Below are 18,766 nucleotides of genomic sequence, written 5' to 3'. Positions count from 1 at the left end.
CTGGTTGAAGGAATATTGCCTGTGCTTTAGCTCGGTGTAAGTTTTGGTCGACAGCTCTCAGTTTTTCCTTCCCCAAGAGGCCCTGGAGATCCTGGAAGCCCCAGTCCAGAAGTCTGTACTCCCCGTACTTAGCCAAGAGGAGACTCGCAGAAACTCTGCTCAAGGCTGAGAACATGGCGGGGCCATCAAAAGTTAGCTCTGGCAAGACCCTCAGAGAGCATTCATGTCATTGGGCATTCTTAATCTTGGGCCCATGCATGGTTTCAGGGGAGCAAAAACACATTTCCTCTGTGTGTGTATTTTCCTGGGGAAAGGGTCTCTAGGCTCTAATTTTTATCAAAATTTTGAAAAGCCTGTGTCTCCAAGGTGTTAAGAACTACTGATTTAGCACAACGATCTCAATTTCTGGTTAAGAAACTGAGAACGCTTCATTTTCTCGTAAAAAGGTGGACGAGGTACCGTAAATAAGCTTCATTCTGCAAACAATTCTGGATAAAAGAAAAAAACCCCAACTTTTTTTAATGCACTGATGAGCTGGCAAGAAAGTGAGGAATACTCAGGCCAAAAAACTCAAGAATCCAAAGAGGTAAGTTGAGCTATTTTATTTGTTTGTTTATATTGTGGAGATCTCTCTCTCCCTCCCTCCCTCCCCCACCCACCCTTTCTCTCTCTCTCTCTCTCTCCATATATATATATATATATATATATATATATATATATATATATATATATAGTGAGATCTACCCTCAACAAATTTTTAACTGTACAGTACAGTATTGTTAACTATAAGCACAATGTTGTACAGCAGAGTCCTAGAAATTTTTCATCTTGCACAACTGAAACTTTATCATTTTTATTTTTTAACTCAGTAAACTTGAACTTGGTTGTATGGGCTGGGGTGATATGAGAGAAACCAGTGTTATATTAGTAACTGGCTCTCCAACAAAACAAAGTACCCTGTTTTTAGTGTTTGCTGATTTCCACAGTGTAAATACTCTCACCATAGCCAATTTCAAGCTCTCAATGGTACCAGGAACTGCGAAATTCCTAAATATTGGTTCTTCTGAGCTGGTAGGAGCCAGTTCCAGCACACTACTGCAAGAAACTCAAGCCTCCTCTAAGGTTGGAAGTCTGATAAGACCTTCCTCACATAAGATTGGGACTTCAGTGAATGAATGAACTAGATAGAAGCACCACCACATCCCAACAGACTGAAAAGAAAAATGCCCATCTTAATTTCCCTTTTCTCAGGAGAAAATAAAATAGCCCCTGCAAATTCACAATATAAGCCATACCTATGTCATTTGAAGCCCAAATTCACACTACTTAGGTGGTCTGAAAAATTTCAGTCCAGCATTTAACTTAAATTGGGCCCAGTCTGGTTAACACCATAAGCATCTGGCAAATCAAACGCAAACCCTCTTGGAAAAACCCACCTTCACCCCAGGCCTCAAGAATTCCCACAGAGAAATCTCCAAAGAAATAGTAGCTCCTAATTGAAGATCACGAAACACGCAAGGGAACAACAGATGATGGAAACAAGTCTACGCTGACTTAAGGTATTGGAATTATCAAATAGTATAAAATAACTATGTTTAAAATGCTGCAAGAGTAGAAGAGAAACTTAAAAACTTGAACAGGGAACAAGATACTCTGAAGAAGGACCAAGTATATTTGAACAAGAAATAGAATGTCCCTCTAGAAATTTAAGATATTGTAACTAAATCTACAAATTTAATGGTTGTATTTAATAGAAGATTAGATACAATTGAATATATCAGACACAATAAAATTATAAGTGGAATAAAGACCTGAAGAAATTCTCTAAAAGGCAGCACAGAAAAATAAAAAGATGGAATATATGAAAGAATAGTTAAAAGACATGGAGGATAGAGTGAGATGGTCCAAAATACATATAATCAGAGGTTTCAGAAGGAGAGGAGAGAGATGATGGGACAGAAGTAATATTTGAATAGTTAGTGGCTGAGACTCATCCAGAAATCCATCAATTCATGCAATCAAGAATCTTGAAATCCTCAAAAGAATAAATAAAAAGAAATCCACAAGTAGTCATATCATAGTGAAGCAGATTACCAAAGACAGAGAAAGTCTTAAGGTCAGATTATTTTCGAAGTAGTGACAATTAGACTAAAACAGCTGATTTCTTAATAGCTGGAAGATAGTAGAATTATATTTTCAATGTGCTGAGAAAAAATGACTGTCAACCAAGAATTCTAAAACTAGTGAAAAGATATTTTAAGAATAAGGAAAAATAATGACATGATGAGATGAACAAAAACATATTTGCCACCAGCAGGCAGAAAGAAAGTGATTCCAAATGGAAGGAATTAAAGACAAGAAGGATTGCAGAGCAAAGAAAGTGGTATCTGTATGAGTAAAAACAAAGATTGTATAAACAATACTAACAATGTCTTGTAAGCTTAAAAAAAGATAAAATTCAAATACATGAAAGTAATATATAAGCTAAAAGAGGGGTGATTAGAATTAGTTCTAACGTCCTTGCTTTATTTAAGAAAAAATAGAAGATACTGGTTAACTTCAGACAGGCAAAATAAGCATATTAAAGTTTCCAGTATAACCCCTAAGAGTAGCAAAAAAAAAAAAAAAAAAAAAAAAAAGGTATAATTTGCAAACTAGTAAAGGAGAAAAATGGAATAAGAAAAACTAATCAAGAAAACAAGAAAGAATAGAAAAAGAAATCGAGAAAAGGCAGGAAAAATACAAATTAATAAGGTAAAGTACATATACGTACACACATAAACATATATATAAATGTATGTGTGTGTATGTATCAGTATTTCAATAAATGTACATGGACTAAATGCTTCAGTTAGTAGAAAAAGATTGCCAAACTAGACAAAGCAAATGAATCCACCTATCAGCTGTTCATAGAGGCGTATCTAAAACATAATACAGAAAGATTGAGAGTAAAAAGGATGAAAAAAAATCTGCCAAATACTAAGCAAAGGAAGATTGACATATCTATATTAATTTTAGTCAAAATAGACTTTGACAAAAAAAGCATTATGAGAGACAAAAGGGTCACTTCATAATGATTAAAAAGTCCAATTCATCAGTAAGATGGAATAATCTTACATTTATATGCACTTAATAACATAACTTCAAAATAAAGCAAAAAGAAAAATCAAGGAAAGCAAAATAAAAACAAATTCACAATGCAGTGGGAGATGTTAACACACCTCTCTCAGTAACTGATAGATCAAGCAAACAATCAGTGAGAATTAGGAAAGTGGGGTCCATAGAGGGGAAGTGACAGATGTTCATTCATCCTTGCACAAACACTGAGTGCCTGGATGTCCCAGATACCACAATTATATGCTTTGCCAGAAAGAAAAAATGCTTTTAGTACTTTTATGAGTGAGAATTTTAGTCCCATTTTATAAATTGGGAGGCTGAGAGACATGGAGAAGTTAAATAACTTGGGTAAGATGCTCTTCCTCAGAAATCTTAAATGTCAAATCCTACTGCCTTACACAGCCTTTGACCTTCCTACTTGTGGACAACCTTAATCCCCTTATATCTCCTCCTGGACTTTAACTTCCTGGAGACCTCTGGTCCAGTCTTTTTAGCCCCTCTCATCACTCTTCTTTCTTTCCCAGCCTGAACCTCTGGAGGGTCATATGAATCCCTCCCTCCTCAGTATCCCTGATTCCCTTGCATCCCTATCCTCTTGGGCTCAGCCCATCCTTGTATCATGCCTGGAGCCCACCTTCTGTGCTCCTGAGACTGGCTAGCTTGCTGAGCCCTGCTGGAGAAAGATGCCCATCTCTACGAATTCTCCCAGTTCCTGGATCCCAGTCTCCCCACTAATTCTGGGATCTTGCTCCATCAGCTTTACTCGCCCCCATATCTATAAGACCTCATTCTCTTCGCTCTTTCTCCTTAGCCTAACAACTTGCTCAAGTCTCTTCCATTCTAAAAAGGATCCTCTCCTCCCCTTTCCGGCCACCATGTAACCATTTTGCTCCTCTCCACATCCAAGTTTCTCCAAAGAGTAATTAACTATGTGTCCACTTCCTCACTCTTTGTAAGCTGGCTTCATCCCTCATCACCCCACTGAAACCTCTCTTTCTAAAACTACCAAGAATCTACTAATTACCAAGTCCAAGAGATATTTTTCATTCTTGTTAGAACCTGGGCTCCCCAGGCCTCAATAGCCTTAGGATACAAATGGACCTACATGACTAAAAATGAAACAATAAGCACCAAATTTCACCCATTCTTTGCATCTACCTGCTGAGGTAGGCGAGGAGACCGTCTGGTCCACCCACGTATTTCTGAGAGTCCACAGGCCATTGCTCCTATTGACTCACAAATAGCCTGATTCAGTAGGGCATGTCCGTGGCCCTACGTTTTCCTGCTTTGGTTGAGGCAAAGAGCCCTGTGGAGGGGAAAATGCTTCTCTTTGCTTTATGAGTTCCCAAAGCAGATTTGTTTGCTCCTTGAAATCCTACATTTTTTTCTTTACACTATTTCCCTTGGTAGGACTCAGACGAGTCCAGTGGGCCAAATTAGGTGTTGAATCTGAATGCAGACTCAGAAGTGAGTTCAAATTCTTCATCCTCCCACTCGCCCTGCTTGCCCTAAGCACTAAGATGTTTCCTCTGGGTCAAGTTCATACACTTGAGTTCTTCCCTCAGTGAAGCAGGCCCTGCTGCTTGGCTACTCAATGGCTATTCCCCCTTCCTTTTGCCTAACAGCCCCTGACCTTATTCAGGTACCTACTTTAGGGAAAGCAGTCCCAGGCCTAGCCCCAAGGGGAGAGTCACCATTAGTCTCTTGTCATCGAAGTAGTCTCAGGCCCCCCAGCTAGTGATTGTTTTAAGCATGGACTTCTTCTAAATGTCCCATTTCCATGAGGCTGAAACACTGAGGCTCAGGGTCACTAAGTTCAAACAGTGTCTTCAGGGTAGAAGCTGATTTCATTGCTTAGAATCCACTGCCCTCTCAATTCTAGCTTTTGTTTCTTTCTGGCCTGAGTATTCCTTACTTCATTGCCAGCCAGGATGGGTTTTCACACAAAATTGCACTCTTTCCTGGCTTCTTTCTCTTCTCCTATTATCCTGTGCTTTCCCTTCTCCCTAACTGGTTTCTCCTGGGAACACTTCTTTACTAAATCATCTTTACTGAATCTTCATCTCAGAATTTGCTTCTGGGAGAACCTGACCTATAGCATGGATTACTTTAAGAATCTGATGAAAGTTATGGACCTTGTCCCCAGAAAAGTACACATACACACATTCAAAATGTTATGCCTTTTTGCTCCCCCAAAGTCATCCATGGACCCAAGATTAAGAACTCTGGATAAAATGATCTTTGGGGTCCCTCCATAGCTAACTTTGCTTTGTCTCTGGGTGGGTTTGAGGAGCTTAGCTTTGAGTTTCTGAATTGAGGCTTTCAGGAGTATGGGATCCAACATCCCTTTAGTGGATTTCTTTTCTGTCAGATTCTTAGTTGAGAGTTTCTGTTGCTCTCAACTAAAAAAAAATTTTTTTTTTCCCACACCACACAGCTTGCGGGATTTTTAGTTCCCCGACCAGGGATTGAACCTGGGCCCTTGGTAGTGGGAGTGCGGAGTCCTAACCACTGGAGCGCCAGGGGAATTCCCTCAACTAAGAACCTTGATAGAGACACTGCCGCATGCTGCATCTTCCAGCATCTCCTGACTCTTCATTGTCCCCAGCACACCGTACGGGTTTTACTAATGCTATCTTCTCTGCCCAGAGTGCCCTTCCTCTTCCTTTTAGTCCAATGGCCATTCATTTTTATACTCAGCTCTGACACCACCTCCTCCAGGAAGACTTCCCCGAGAGTCACTCTTGGGAGGATGCCCCAGAGGGATCCCAAGACAGGTGGTCCACACAACCCATGCAGTGATCTAGTTTTATGGGGCTATGTTTACGGGTTCATCTCCCTATCTATGGGGTAAGTTCCTCAAAGTTAAGAACTGTGCGTCATTCTTTTGTGTACCCCCAGCACCTATTTCAGGGCCTGGTACACAGTAGAAACTAAAAATATTTGTGGGATGAATGAATGAATACCGGTAATTTGTGGTGGAGACAGGGCTTAAACCAGTTTTTCTGGCTTCGAAGCCTCTGCATTTTCCACCGTAGATGCCAGGGGCTGGGGGCAGGCTTGTTTGGGATTAAAGTTTTTTCCAGCTCGGTAGTGCCCTGTTCCCCATGGCCTTGCTGAGGCTGTTGATGCTTCGCTAGAGGCCACAGCCCAGCCCAAGCATCCTAGAGCCTCCCTGTGCCCACACTTAATGTGCCTTCAGCTGGAAAACAAACCTGGGCAGGAGAGCACTCCCTGAGGCCCCTCTGGTGGCCCCAGTCTGGTAACTAAGCTGTCCCCTCCTCCTTCCTGACTTTTGTGCTGGGCCCTCGCACCACGCTCCTGTACCTCCCTCCTTCTCCTTCCCTCCTTCTCCTTCCCTCCCTCTGGCCAGGAGCCTGGGACCCCGGCTGTGAGTCAACCCCAGAACAGGGTGTCCAGCCTCTTCTTCCCATGGCCGAAGTCGCCCACGGGGGCTCTAGCTCTCTAACCCCCCGCCTGGTCGCTGCCCCTTTGAGAACCTGGGGTCCGGGGAGGCCGAGGGCTCTGGTCTCCGCTGGGGAAACTGGACTCTGGCTGAAGCCCCCAGGCAGGGGCTGCGCTGCCCCGGAGAGAAGCTGTCCTCCTGCCTGTGTCCAAGGCCGGCTCTGGGGGTGAAGGCGTCCCCGGGAGAAGCGAGCTGTTCTCCACTCCGCCACCCCCTCGCCAGGTGCCCGGCTCTCCAGCTGTTTTCCTCCTCTGGGCTGTGGGACCTTCTGCAGATCTCCTCTCCTCAGGATGAGGAAAGCAGGTGGCTCTCCCCGCCAAGGCCCCCAAGGGTCTTCCCGCCTCTCCCAGCAGGCACCTGGCTCTCTGCTCGCTTCATTCTCCCGTGGCCGCGGCCCTTCTCCGCAGTGACAGGTGACGGGAGCAGGGTGCCCTCCACCCCTAGCCTCACTCTCTGGGCTCGGGGCCTGTGTCTGGGGAAGGGAGGCTGGGTCCCCCTAGGGAGGACCTGGCCGCCCAGCAGCGGGGACACCGGGGCAGGTTTGCCGGGCCGCGGCCTGTGGCCGGGACGGGCCCGTGGCTCAGAGGCGTCTGTCTGTGGGCAGGGCCGGCTCGGAAAGTCATGGCGCACCTGCAGGACCCCTCACCTGCCTTTTCAGAGTGCTCTCCCTCCACCCCGTCAGTGGCTCTCAGGCGTCCCTGGGGTCATATTTTCAGGAAAATGGGCGTGTGGCGCCCTCGCTCATCAAAGCAGCAGCCGGCGCCTGGCAAGAGTCCCCTTGGGAGGAGCTTTCCCCTCAGAGCAGCGGTTCTCAGCTGCGAGTGAGAATCACCTGAGCGCTTTTTTTTTTTTTTTTCCCGCGGTACGCGGGCCTCTCACTGCTGTGGCCTCTCCCGTTGCGGAGCGCAGGCTCTGGACGCGCAGGCTTAGCGGCCATGGCTCACGGGCCCAGCCGCTCCGCGGCATGTGGGATCCTCCCGGACCCTCCCGGACCGGGGCACGAACCCGTGTCCCCTGCATCGGCGGGCGGACTCTCAACCACTGCGCCACGAGGGAAGCCCACCTGAGCGCTTTTAAAAACCACCGATGTCCCAGCCGCACCCACACCGGTTGAATCAGCACCGCCGAGGAGGGGCGCCTCAGGGTGGGCCTTAAAGCTCCCGGATGGTCCAAACGGGCGGCATTTGAGCCTCACAAGGACACTGAAAGACAGGTACTGTCGTCATCCCCACCGTACAGGCAGGGACACTGGGCTCCGAGAAGTGAAGCCACTTGACCGGGGTCAGAGGGCAAGTGGGAGGGATGGGACTGGAGTCCCAAACGGGAGGGGCGGGTGGCCCCCCTGCTGACCGTGGATCTGGGCTTCCAGGGGGGCTTCGAGTGGGACCACGAGGTCTCAGGCTGGCCCAGGAGCCTGGGCCTCGGGCTGACTCAAGAGCTGGCCGTCTCCCCACAAATGTGGAGACATTTCTGCCACCTCCTCCTCCAAAGCACTGGACTGGGCCTCCTCCAAGCCCCAGGACGCGGTGGGTCACGTCCACTCACCCAGCCGGGTCCTCTCTGGAACAGCGTGCCCTTTGGTGACGGGGAGGATGCATTTTTGAGGTGAAATATTATATAACAGCCAGGAACGGAAAATATTAAAAGCCCACGGGTGCCAGCAAGGTTCGCACCAGGGCCAGAAAGTTCAGAAAAAGGAGGCAGGCTCCCTGCAGTGGAGGCCACGGGGTGGGGCGGGATCAGCTCGACCACCCACACCCTGAATCCCAGGCTGCCTCCGTCTTCAGGGTGAGCGGGCCTTGCCTGGGCCACAGGAAGGTCCCAGGGTGGTGACCCCAAGCGGAGAGCTGAAGCTGCTCAGATCCCTCATAAAGCTGGAGCAGCTGTGTCAGCCTGCCCGTCCGCGTCCCTCTCCCACTCCAGGCCTTGAGGATCATGAGGCCCGTAGGGGGAAGTGTAACATTCGGGAACCTGGGGTCAGGCTGCCTGTGGGTCTGCTCTGAGCATCCCCTGGAGGCTCCCTCAAGCAGGGCAGGCCATTCACCCCTAGAACTGACTCAGAGCTGCCCAGGTGTCAGGAGTCATGGCTGGGCCTGCATCCTCAAGGGAGGATGTCTCAGTGTCTCAGGGCAGAGCCAGAAGCCTCACCAGACCCAGAACTCGGACTGTAGTCCCCTAGCTTCACAGCTCAGTGAGATGCCGGGGAGCCTACTGGAGGCCTAGATGTGGAGCAGCAGACCTGCGCCACCGTGGCTCTGCCCCTCCCAGCATGAATGGCCTTGGGTAAGTCCCTTACCCTCTCGGGATCTATGAATTTATGACACTGAGCCAGGTGCTGGGGACACAGAGATAAGGCACGGGCCTTGCCCTTCAGGAGCTCACAGTCAATTGAAAGAAGACAGCATTTCCAGGTGAAGCAAAGAGCTCTTCAACTCAGGGTGGGGCTAAGTGGAAAATGATGGGGCTGGGGCAGCTCAGAGGTGGGGAGTGGTGTGGGCTATAGGGCTCAGGGCATGTGTCTGCCTGTTTTGGGTAGGAGGATAAACTCCCATATTGTGCATGTAACCCTAATGCTGCCACCACACCCCAGATCCCCATCTAGCTGTAACTGCAGACCCACTGCTCCCTACTTAGGGAAGCACTGTTACTCTGGTATTTGACTGACAGGGGCCACTGATTGGCTTAGGCTGAGCATCTGACCTAAACCCAGTCCATCCACCCACTGGCAGGTGACTGGTGAAGTGGGCTTCTTGGGAATCGTTCCACCCAATAGGGATGGAGATGGCAACTAGCTGAGCCAATCAGAATGGCTCCTGGTGGAATCTGAACTAAGCAAGTGCAGGAGGTGGACCCATGAGGAGCAAGAGGCAGGCAGAGCTACCATATAGAGAGAAGCACATACCCCACAGGAGAAACACCAGGCAGCCTGAGGGGCTGAGAGAGGGGCCTGCCTCAGCCCAGCTCTTGACTTCAGCTGTCTTTACAACAAGCCTCCATTTTTTTTCAGAATGGCCTGAATGAGTCACCATTCTCGTTCCCTAAAGTGCATAACCAGCTAAGGAGCCCCCTCATCTCCCTGGCGTGCCAGAGAGCAGCCAACTCTCTCCTCCATCCTGTATGAGGCCACTGTGAGGAAATGGAAAGATCAGAGGGCAGGAAATTAGGAGGCCTGGCCTGGGTTCAAGCCTGATTCAAGTTCCTAAGCGTCCCCAAGAGCCAGGCCTTGGCAGAAGTCTGGTACACCTTGCACAGTGTGCTTTCTCTTTCACTGGTTATGAGCAGGCTCAAATGAAAATGACAGATAAAAGCAGCCAGAAAGGTAAAGGTAGCTGCTGCCTATTCAGGGCATTCTCCCGCTGTTTGATGGGAGCTGATTAGTTGGGTGTAGAGGATTCAGAACCTCTCTGTTCAAGGGGCCTCTAGGGAGATCTGAGAGTCATCGGAGAGTAGGGGCAGTTCTGGATCCAGCAACGTGCTTGACAGTCTTAGCAGTCTCCTGGGGCAGTTCTCAGTAGACCTGTGTCTGAGTCCTAGGGAGAGCAGTAGGGCTGTAAGTAAAAGCTAAAAGAGCTGTTCCACTGAAAAGTCTGTGTCTTATTTGGGCATAAGCAGTCCTGTTTTGGGATCAGGCAAGAGAGGCATTTGTTCCTGCTGTGCTACTGACTTTTGTGCATGGAGAAGGCTCTAGGGTGCTGGCATCAATGCTTTGAAGAGCCACAGTGTTAAAGAAAAAGGGGGGGGGGGTGGTCAGTGGAGAAACGTTCCTTTCAACAAATAGTGCAGAAACAGTTGGACATCCACATGCAAAAAAGGAACCTTGATTCACAGACTTTACACCATGTGCAAAAACTAGTTAAAAATGAATCATAGACCTAAAGGTAAAACCTAAAACTCCTAGAGAAAACCTTTGTGACTGTGGGTTAGGTAAAAATTTCTTAGAGCCAACACCAAAAGCACAAATTTATAAAATAAAAAATTGATAGATTGGATTTCATCAAAATTAAGAGCTTCTGCTCTTCAAAAGACACTTAAGAAAATGGAAAAACAAGCTACAGACTGGGAAAAAGTATTTTCAAAACATATCTGATAGGGACTTCCCTGGTGGTCCAGTGGTTAAGATTCTTTTTTTTTTTTTTTTAATTTATTTATTTATTTTTGCGGTACGCGGGCCTCTCACTGCTGTGGCCTCTCGCGTTGCAGAGCACAGGCTCCGGACGTGCAGGCCCAGCGGCCATGGCTCACGGGCCCAGCCGCTCCGCGGCACGCGGGATCCTCCCGGACCGGGGCACGAACCCGCGTCCCCTGCATCGGCAGGCAGACTCCCAACCACTGTGCCACCAGGGAAGCCCCCAGTGGTTAAGATTCTGTGCTTCCACTGCACGGGGCCTAGGTTTGATCCCTGGTTGGGGAACTAAGATTCCACATGCCTTGTGGCCAAAAAGTAAAAAACAAAAAAACCCCATATCTGATAAAGGACTTGTATCTAGAATATATAAAGTACACTCAGATTTCAGTAATGAGAAAACAAATAACCTAATTACAAATGGGCAAAATATTTGAACAGGCACTTCATCAAAGAAGACATAGAAATGGCAAATAAGAGTATGAAAAGCTGGGGGCTTCCCTGGTGGCACAGTGGTTAAGAATCCTCCTGCCATTGCAGGGGACACGGTTTTGAGCCTTGGTCTGGGAAGATCCCACATGCCATGGAGCAACTAAGCCCGTGTGCGACAACTACTGAGCCTGTGCTCTAGAGCCCATGAGCCACAACTACTGAGCCCGCGTGCCACAACTACTGAAGCCCGCGCACCTAGAGCCCGGGCTCTAGAGAACCTACCACAATGAGAAGCCACGCACCACAATGAAGAGTAGCCCCTGCTCACTGCAACCAGAGAAAAGCCCACACGCAGCAACGAAGACCCAACACAGCCAAAAATAAAATAAATAAATTTATTTTTTTAAAAATGTATGAAAAGCTGCTTAACATCATTGGTTACCAGGGAAATGCAAATTAAAACAAGACACTACACAACCATGGGAAAGGCTTAAAAACGGTCAAACATGAAACTTTAACAGTATCAAGTATTAATAAAAATGCTGAGCAGCTGGAACTCTCATGTTGCTGGTTGGAAAGTAAATGGAAAAATCACTCTGGGAAACAGTTTGAAAGTTTCTTATAAAGTTAAACATACACTTCACATATAACCTAACAATCGCACTCCTAGATATTTACCCAAAAGAAATGAAAAACCTGTTTACACAAAAACCTGTACATAAATATCCATAGTGAAAAGGTAGTTGCTAGAAACTGGAGACAACCCAAATGTCCTTCAACTGGTGAACGGAAAAAGAAACTGTGGCACATCCATACAATAGAATATTACTCAGCAGTAAAAAGGAATGAACTATTGACACGTGCAACAGCATGGATGATTATACTAAGTGAAAGAAGGCAGACTTAAAAGGCTCTTACCAGGGACTTCCCTGGTGGTCCAAGGGTTCAGAATCCGCCTTCCAATGCAGGGGATGCGGGTTCGATCCCTGATCGGGGAACTAAGATCCCACATGCCGCGGGGCAACTAAGCCTGTGCACTGCAACAGAGCCCATGCACCACAACTAGAGAGAAGCCGGTGCACCGCAATGAAGATCCTGCATGCCACAACCAAGACCTGATGCAGCCAAATAAATAAATATTTTTAAAAAACCAACGCTCATACCTAAAGGATTCCACTTGCAGGACATTCTTGAAAAGGCAAAATGACAGGGAAAGAGAACAGATCAGTGGTGGTCAGCAGCTAGGGATCGGGGAGAGGGCTGACTACAAAGGGAGCTTCTGAGGTGATGGAAATATTTTGTATCTTGATGGTGATGGTGGTTATAAGATTGTTTGCATTTGTCAAAAATCATAGAACTTTCCACTCAAAAGGGTGACTTCTACAGAATGACAGTCGTGCTCCAATTTTTAAAAATGGGAAGTGGGATTCAAACTTCTTCTTCCCTTTCTTTGCCTTCCCTGTCACTGGCCAACATTCTGTCCTCAAAGCTCTTGTTTTCCTGGGGGGAAAAACACCCCAATTCGGCCACCCTGAACACTGCTTTGCTTCTGGGAACAAAAAGCCAACCCACTAAGAATGGTCTGTGCAGGCCCATGTCTGTTTCTCTTCCTCTGTCCCACCCTGTCTGGCTAAGCCTGCTCACCAAGGCCCTTCTAACCTCCATTTCCCCTTCCCTGCCTGCTCATCCGGGCCATCTGGAGTCCCAAATCTTTATGGCCCAGGCTTTGTGTGGGTGAAAGATCCTGCTTGGAAAGAGATCCTTACGCTCAACTTCCCACAGCTCTAGCCCATTAAACGTCCACGGGTCCCAGGGATGCACAGCCAGAGAGGACAACTACCTGGCATCCGCCTCACCTCACCCCTGACTGAGGCCACCCCCATCACGACTGCAGGCTCTTCTGGGCTGCCAGCATCGTGGTCAGAGCTGAAGCCATACTACAGCCAGAGCCACCTGGGGCCTCTCAGGGGAGTCATGAAAAGAGGCCCCGGGTCATGGGAAGCAAGCAGCAGAGTCTGGTAGATGCTTCGGGGCGAGCCTGATGAACCACCAGGGCAAACACATCCCACTGAGTGTGACTAGTCCAGGAGGGGAGTGTGAACACTCTTGCGATGACTCCCTGGTAAGTGTGCACCCAGTAATCCTGTACAAAATCATGAGTGTGGGTGTCCCTGAGAAACAGCAGGGCACCGTGGGGACACTAAGATGTAAACTCAAGGCTGTGACCATGGTGAGTCACCACAGGGACAGTGAGGTGACCTTTTTTTTTTTTAAGCTTGAAGAGCATTCTGTGATGACCACGGTGAGCACACTACGCAAGGTGGAGGGCTCTACCTGACATGTCTTGGGGGATCCGCCAGACCATGGCCCATTCTCAGGGAATCTGCTCCCACCTACAACCTGTGCGGGGTAAGCACACCCTTACAAGACCAGGTGCTGACTGTCAGGCGGCGGTGCGTGCAGCAACCCATGTGGCTTACATAGTTCTGAAGGTTTCTTTGTTTTTCTTCCATTTTCCAAGCTGGAGTTGTTATTATAGTTGCTCAGCTTTGCTCAACTCTTCTGGGATGTGTTGATGTGGTTACAGGGTGAGGGGAAGTCATACATGGGTAGGTTTGCAGCAGAACAAAGGGAGTGCAAATGCTGAGGTTGACAGCTGTTAAAGTGGTCTCTTGATATCAGGATTCAACTACTGGTATCAAGGTGAGTAGTTAGACATTTCGGGTTGACTCCTACTAGGAAAGGGGTGCTTGTGTTTGTGGTTGTGTTTTAGGTGCGTACGTGTCACTTTTTACTTCCTAGCATCCGTTCTTCCTACTTCTGGTGACAGCACCACAATTTTCCTTTGAGAAAAATCAGTCCATGTGATTCCAGTGGGATGATCTACCCCTACCTCTGGAAGTGGGCTAATCAGAGCTTTCCACCCACATGGTTACAGGAACTGGGTCAGGAATAGGCCAATGAGAGCCTTTCCCAGGACTTCTGCTGGAACAATGGGGGGAGAGACATGCTTTTTCCATTGGAGATTTGAGATGTGCTAGAAGGGAGTCTGGAGCTTCTGGAAGATAATACATGGGAATGGCATCTGTTCCAGTTACTGTTGCTGTGTAACAAACTACCCCAAGTTTTAGTGGCTTAAATGATAATCATTTTATCATATCCCCTGAATTCTGTAGGTCAGGATTTCAGGTAGGGCTTGACTGGGCCATTCTGCCTTTTATGACTTTGATTGAGGCCACTCAGTGGCATCCATCTGGTAAATGAGCTGGTCTGTCCTAGAGGGTACAAGACAGCTACACTCACATGACTGGTGATGTGAGGGCTGGAAGGCTGGGCTCAGCTGGGACTACCCACCAGAACACCTACACCAGGCCTCTCTGATTTGGTGGTCTCTTGGTAGTTAGCTGGCTTTCCCCAGAGCAAGCATCCAAGTGGAAGCTGCATGACTTTTTCTGACCTAGCCTGAGAAGTTCACCTCATTCCTGGTTACAAGCAAGTCATAGCCCCGCTCACATTCAAGGGGAAGGAAATTAGATTCTACCTCTTGATGGCAGAGTAGGGCAGTCACCTTGTACGAGAACACACGCAGTGGGAGCTATCGTTGCAGCCAACTTGGGAAAACACAGGCTACAGCCTCCCTGGGAAAAAAGCCATCTCAGAGGAAGCAGTTGAGAAATGGAAAGAGAGCAGTCCTGATGATATTGTTTGAGTCCCTGGATCCAATTTTTCCCAGGACTTCAGTTATGACAACCATCAGTTTCCTTTCCTGCATAGTCCAATCTGAGTTGTGCTTTTGTCTCTTGCAACTGAAAGATCTTTTACTCTTAGTGTGTATATCAGTTATCTATTACAGTACAACAAATCACCCCAAAACTCAGTGGCTTACAACAATGATTATTATTTCTCACGATTCTATGGGTGGCTAGACCATTCCTCTGCTGGTCTTACCTGGCTCACTTATGCAACTGCTGAGGTGGAAAATTCAAGATGGCCTCATTCACATGTCTGGCTGTTGGCTGGGGGCCTCAGTTCTCCTTCATGTGGTCTCTTATCCTCTAGGAGGATAGATTGACTTCTTTCTATGGTGGTCTCAGGACCGTGTTCCTGGGGCGTGGAGGCGGCAAAGTCTCTTGAGTGTCATTTCTGTCATTCCTTTGTTCAAAGCAAGTGACAAAGCCAACCCAGGTCAAAGGTGAGTAAAGAGACTCCACCTCTTAACGGGAGAGCTGCAAAGAATTTGTGGCCATATTTAATCCACCACAGTACGATAGATAGCTGGATCACGTTAGATGGGGACATGTTTGAAATTAGTGTATGTATGGGAAGCAGGGTGTATGTGCCAGGCAGGCAGAGCCAGCGTGTTCTAGTATGTTCTCGCTGAGGAGCATATGGCTGGAGTGTCATTTCCATGGTGGCTTCTCTGAGCTGAGGGCACCCCAGGACAAGGTCTACACTAGGTCACCGGTTCCCAGGGGCGACTCTGAGTTGAAGACCTACTGTGTCTGAGTGACTTCACCTCTCTGAGCCTCAGTTTTCCCTCTATAAAATGGGTGTGGTCATCCCTGCCTCGCAGATCAACTGTGAGGCTGAAGATGAGCTGGTGACCATGAATGTGCCTTGTGTATTACAGGATGGTGAACATTATCATCTGAGACCCGAGAAGGAATAGTCAAGGTGGGCCTGGGTGGTCAGAGAGGGCAGGAGGGAGGAGACTAAATTGGGGCATCGAAAGGTGGGGGACACTCACATGGGAGGGGAGGAAGGGCTGTATTTCAAGATGGGAAGCTGAGGAATAAAACTATAAAGGCATTGGGTTGGAACAGTGACAGACTGTATCTAGGATAGGGAGGAGAACAACAGGGTCAGAGAGCGAGCTCTCCCACTCCCGTAGACTCTGGGTGTCTAGGTTCCCATACACACTGGGTCAGCAGCCCCTGAGGGTTACTCAGAGCTACAGTCAAGTCTTCCAGTCCCCAGGGATCTTTAGTGGCTTGTCCCTACCCAGGCCTGCAAAGCCCCCTCAGGCCGCAGGGGGGCAATGATGGGAGCATGGGAGTGGTGGTCAGAGAGCATGTTAGAGACACAGCACCTTCCTCTGGAGCCACCGGCATCATGTCAGACCCCTCCCAGTGTTCCCAAGCTCCTTTCCCCTCAGCAGGGTGGGGACCCCTGGCCTTAGGCTTGGGTCACAGTTGGCCTGGCTAAACATGGCTCCAAGCCCCTCAATCCCCTGGATAGGGGTGGAAGTGATTGATGGGTTTCAGTGTGTTCCAAGCCGGGGCTTGGAGCTGCAGCAGACTAGCCTGGCCTGCAGAAGCCCCAGGTGGCCACTCATGGCTGGTGCCGACCCATCTAGGCCAGGCCCTGGACAGTCCAGATCTGTGGCTGCCTCCCAAGCCCTGACTATCCTAAGGTCCTGGCCAAGGAGAGCAGCAGCCTCTCCCTCAAAGGAGTTCTGGGAGCACCGGGTGGGAGCGGGCTCAGATCCCACCAATCTAGCCCTGCGCAGTTCACAGCTTAGCCCCACTTGGCGACAGAAAGGGATTCTTTGATGGGGGAGGTGGGAGGACATGAGCTAGAGGGACACAACCTGCTGGGCTGTAATCAGAACCCAGGGATTCTAGCTCACAGTCCCTCAGCCTGTGCCAACCATGACAATACCCTCTGGCCACTGGGGCAGGATAGATGGGGCCTCAGTGTGAGTTCTGGGCCAAGCAAGGACACCTAGGCAGGAATCATGGCCTAAGGAGCTCCACTTTGCCAAGCCCTCACCTTATAGGCTTCCCTCCTCCCACTACAGAAAGAGAAGAGAGAGGTGCATTCGGGAGGCTGGGGAGACCTCTTTCACATACTCTGGGATTCCATAGAGTAGAGACCTTGGAAAGCAGCTGATTACCCTGACCTTGACCTCTGGTCCTCTGGTTTACCTTTCCCCACCTTGCTTTCCTGTCTACCTTGCTCTCCTTATCTAGAGTCTGTGGTCAGGTAGCTTCTCGGGCCTCCTTCCTGACCTCTGGTGAGATTCTTTGGAGCTGTCATTTCTTCTTTTCTCTCCTTTCTGCAGTGTTTGTTGTCAGCATCTTATCAAATCTTGTAAGAGCTGGTGGGGGCCTCAGAGCTCACTCAGTCCAAACTCCTGTTACACAGGTGGGGACACTGAGGTCCAGGGTCACTTGGGTCATTGCTTGTCCAAGATCACACATCAAAATTAGCAACAGAGCCAGCACTAGGCTTTTGACTCCCAAGTTCTTGTTTTTCTCCTGTTCTTTGATCAGGCTATTGTGGCTCAGCTTTTGTCTGACCATGGACCAGCAGAGTTCTCAGGGGCTTCACTTAGTTCAGGCTAAAGCTGCTTCGTGGCTTGGCTCTGATAGTAATTGGACGGGACTGGGTCTACTACAGGATCTATGGGCCAAAAGCTGGGGGCCAGGAGGGAGACCAGGCTCCAAGAGGAAAAGCAAACCAGCTCCGTGCCCCAGATCTGCTTAGGGGCTGTCCCTGCTCAACATCCTTCCTCCACCATCCTCCTCTCCCCCAACAGCTCCTGTCCAGGATGATGCTCAGAGAAACAGAGCTCCTAAACCCTTGTTTGTACACACACACACACACACACACACACACATTCACATAGAGAGAAAGACACAGACGTACACACATACAGCATATACACAGGCACACACACACACAACCACACACACACAGCTCTCTGGATAAGAGTGTGCACGGCTACACTGTGGGATCATTTCCATACAAGGCTCTTTCCTCTGAATGCATGGATACATCTCCTCCCTATGGCCTCCCAGTGCCCAGCCTGGAGCCTGCCCCCAAACAGGCGCTCAGTGAGGGTGTGTGGAAAGAGTGAGCTGACACTGGTGTGGAGGGCCACACGGGCCAGGCCTCCATCTCCAGGCCCTGCATGAGGCAGAAAGCCCAGCCCAGGCCAGATGAGCCTGAGACATGAGGCAGACCTTGGAAGCTCCTGCTGTCTCCCTGGCTCACCCCTCCCCATCTTCTTCCTCCACCTGGTACTCTCTCCTTGTGTGGTCTGTTAGCCAACCGCATCAAAATCACCTGGGAGCTTGTTAGAAAGGCAAAGTCTCGGTCCTCGCCTCAGACCTACTGAACTAGAGTCAGGGTGAGGGGCCCAGCATCTGTGTTTTAACAAGCCCTCCAGGGGATTCTAATACACGCTGAAGTTACAGAACTGCTGCCTGTGACGACAGGCAAACTCATGCTGCAGGGGAGGCGGGTGAAGTCTGGGAACACAAGCAGCTGCCTGTGCCACCTATGGGTAAGGCACTGCTGGTGGCACCCATACCCAAAGTCAGACACACGCACATATGAGCATCTGGCAGGATCTCAGAGAATCCACATGCAGGAGCTCCTCTCGGGTCCAATGGGTATAGGCAGGTACCCAAATGGAAGCAGGCAGGGGTAAGGAAGAACTACTCTCATCCTGTGCCCCACCACTCCTCTGCCCCTTGTCCCTCTGAGGTTCCCTGAGTGCTCCCTCAGGGGCCACAGAAGCTCAGTATTTGCCCAACTCTGACCAAGCACCCCCAGCTGAGAGGCCAGGTGATCTGTGGCCCTAAGAGAGCTTGGGGTATGTGCTAAGGCCAGCATAGGTG

At 48.8% G+C, this 18,766-nt stretch overlaps 1 protein-coding gene across 1 annotated transcript in view; it reads left to right on the top strand.

Moving 5' to 3' along the window:
- Positions 1-536, top strand: part of PARP16 (poly(ADP-ribose) polymerase family member 16) — a 40,705-nt gene extending 40,169 nt beyond the window's left edge. Inside the window, exon 6 of the mRNA XM_082648724.1 lies at positions 447-536. Coding sequence (XP_082504850.1) covers positions 447-468 — 22 coding nt within the window. The 3' untranslated portion in view covers positions 469-536. The remainder of the gene's footprint in view (positions 1-446) is intronic.
- The last annotated feature ends 18,230 nt before the right edge of the window (positions 537-18,766 follow it).

This window comes from Grampus griseus (assembly GCF_964374135.1).
Source record: "Grampus griseus genome assembly, chromosome: 2".
NCBI lineage: Eukaryota > Metazoa > Chordata > Mammalia > Artiodactyla > Delphinidae > Grampus > Grampus griseus.
Note: the sequence above shows the minus strand (reverse complement) of the source record. Positions and strands in the feature narration are given on the sequence as shown.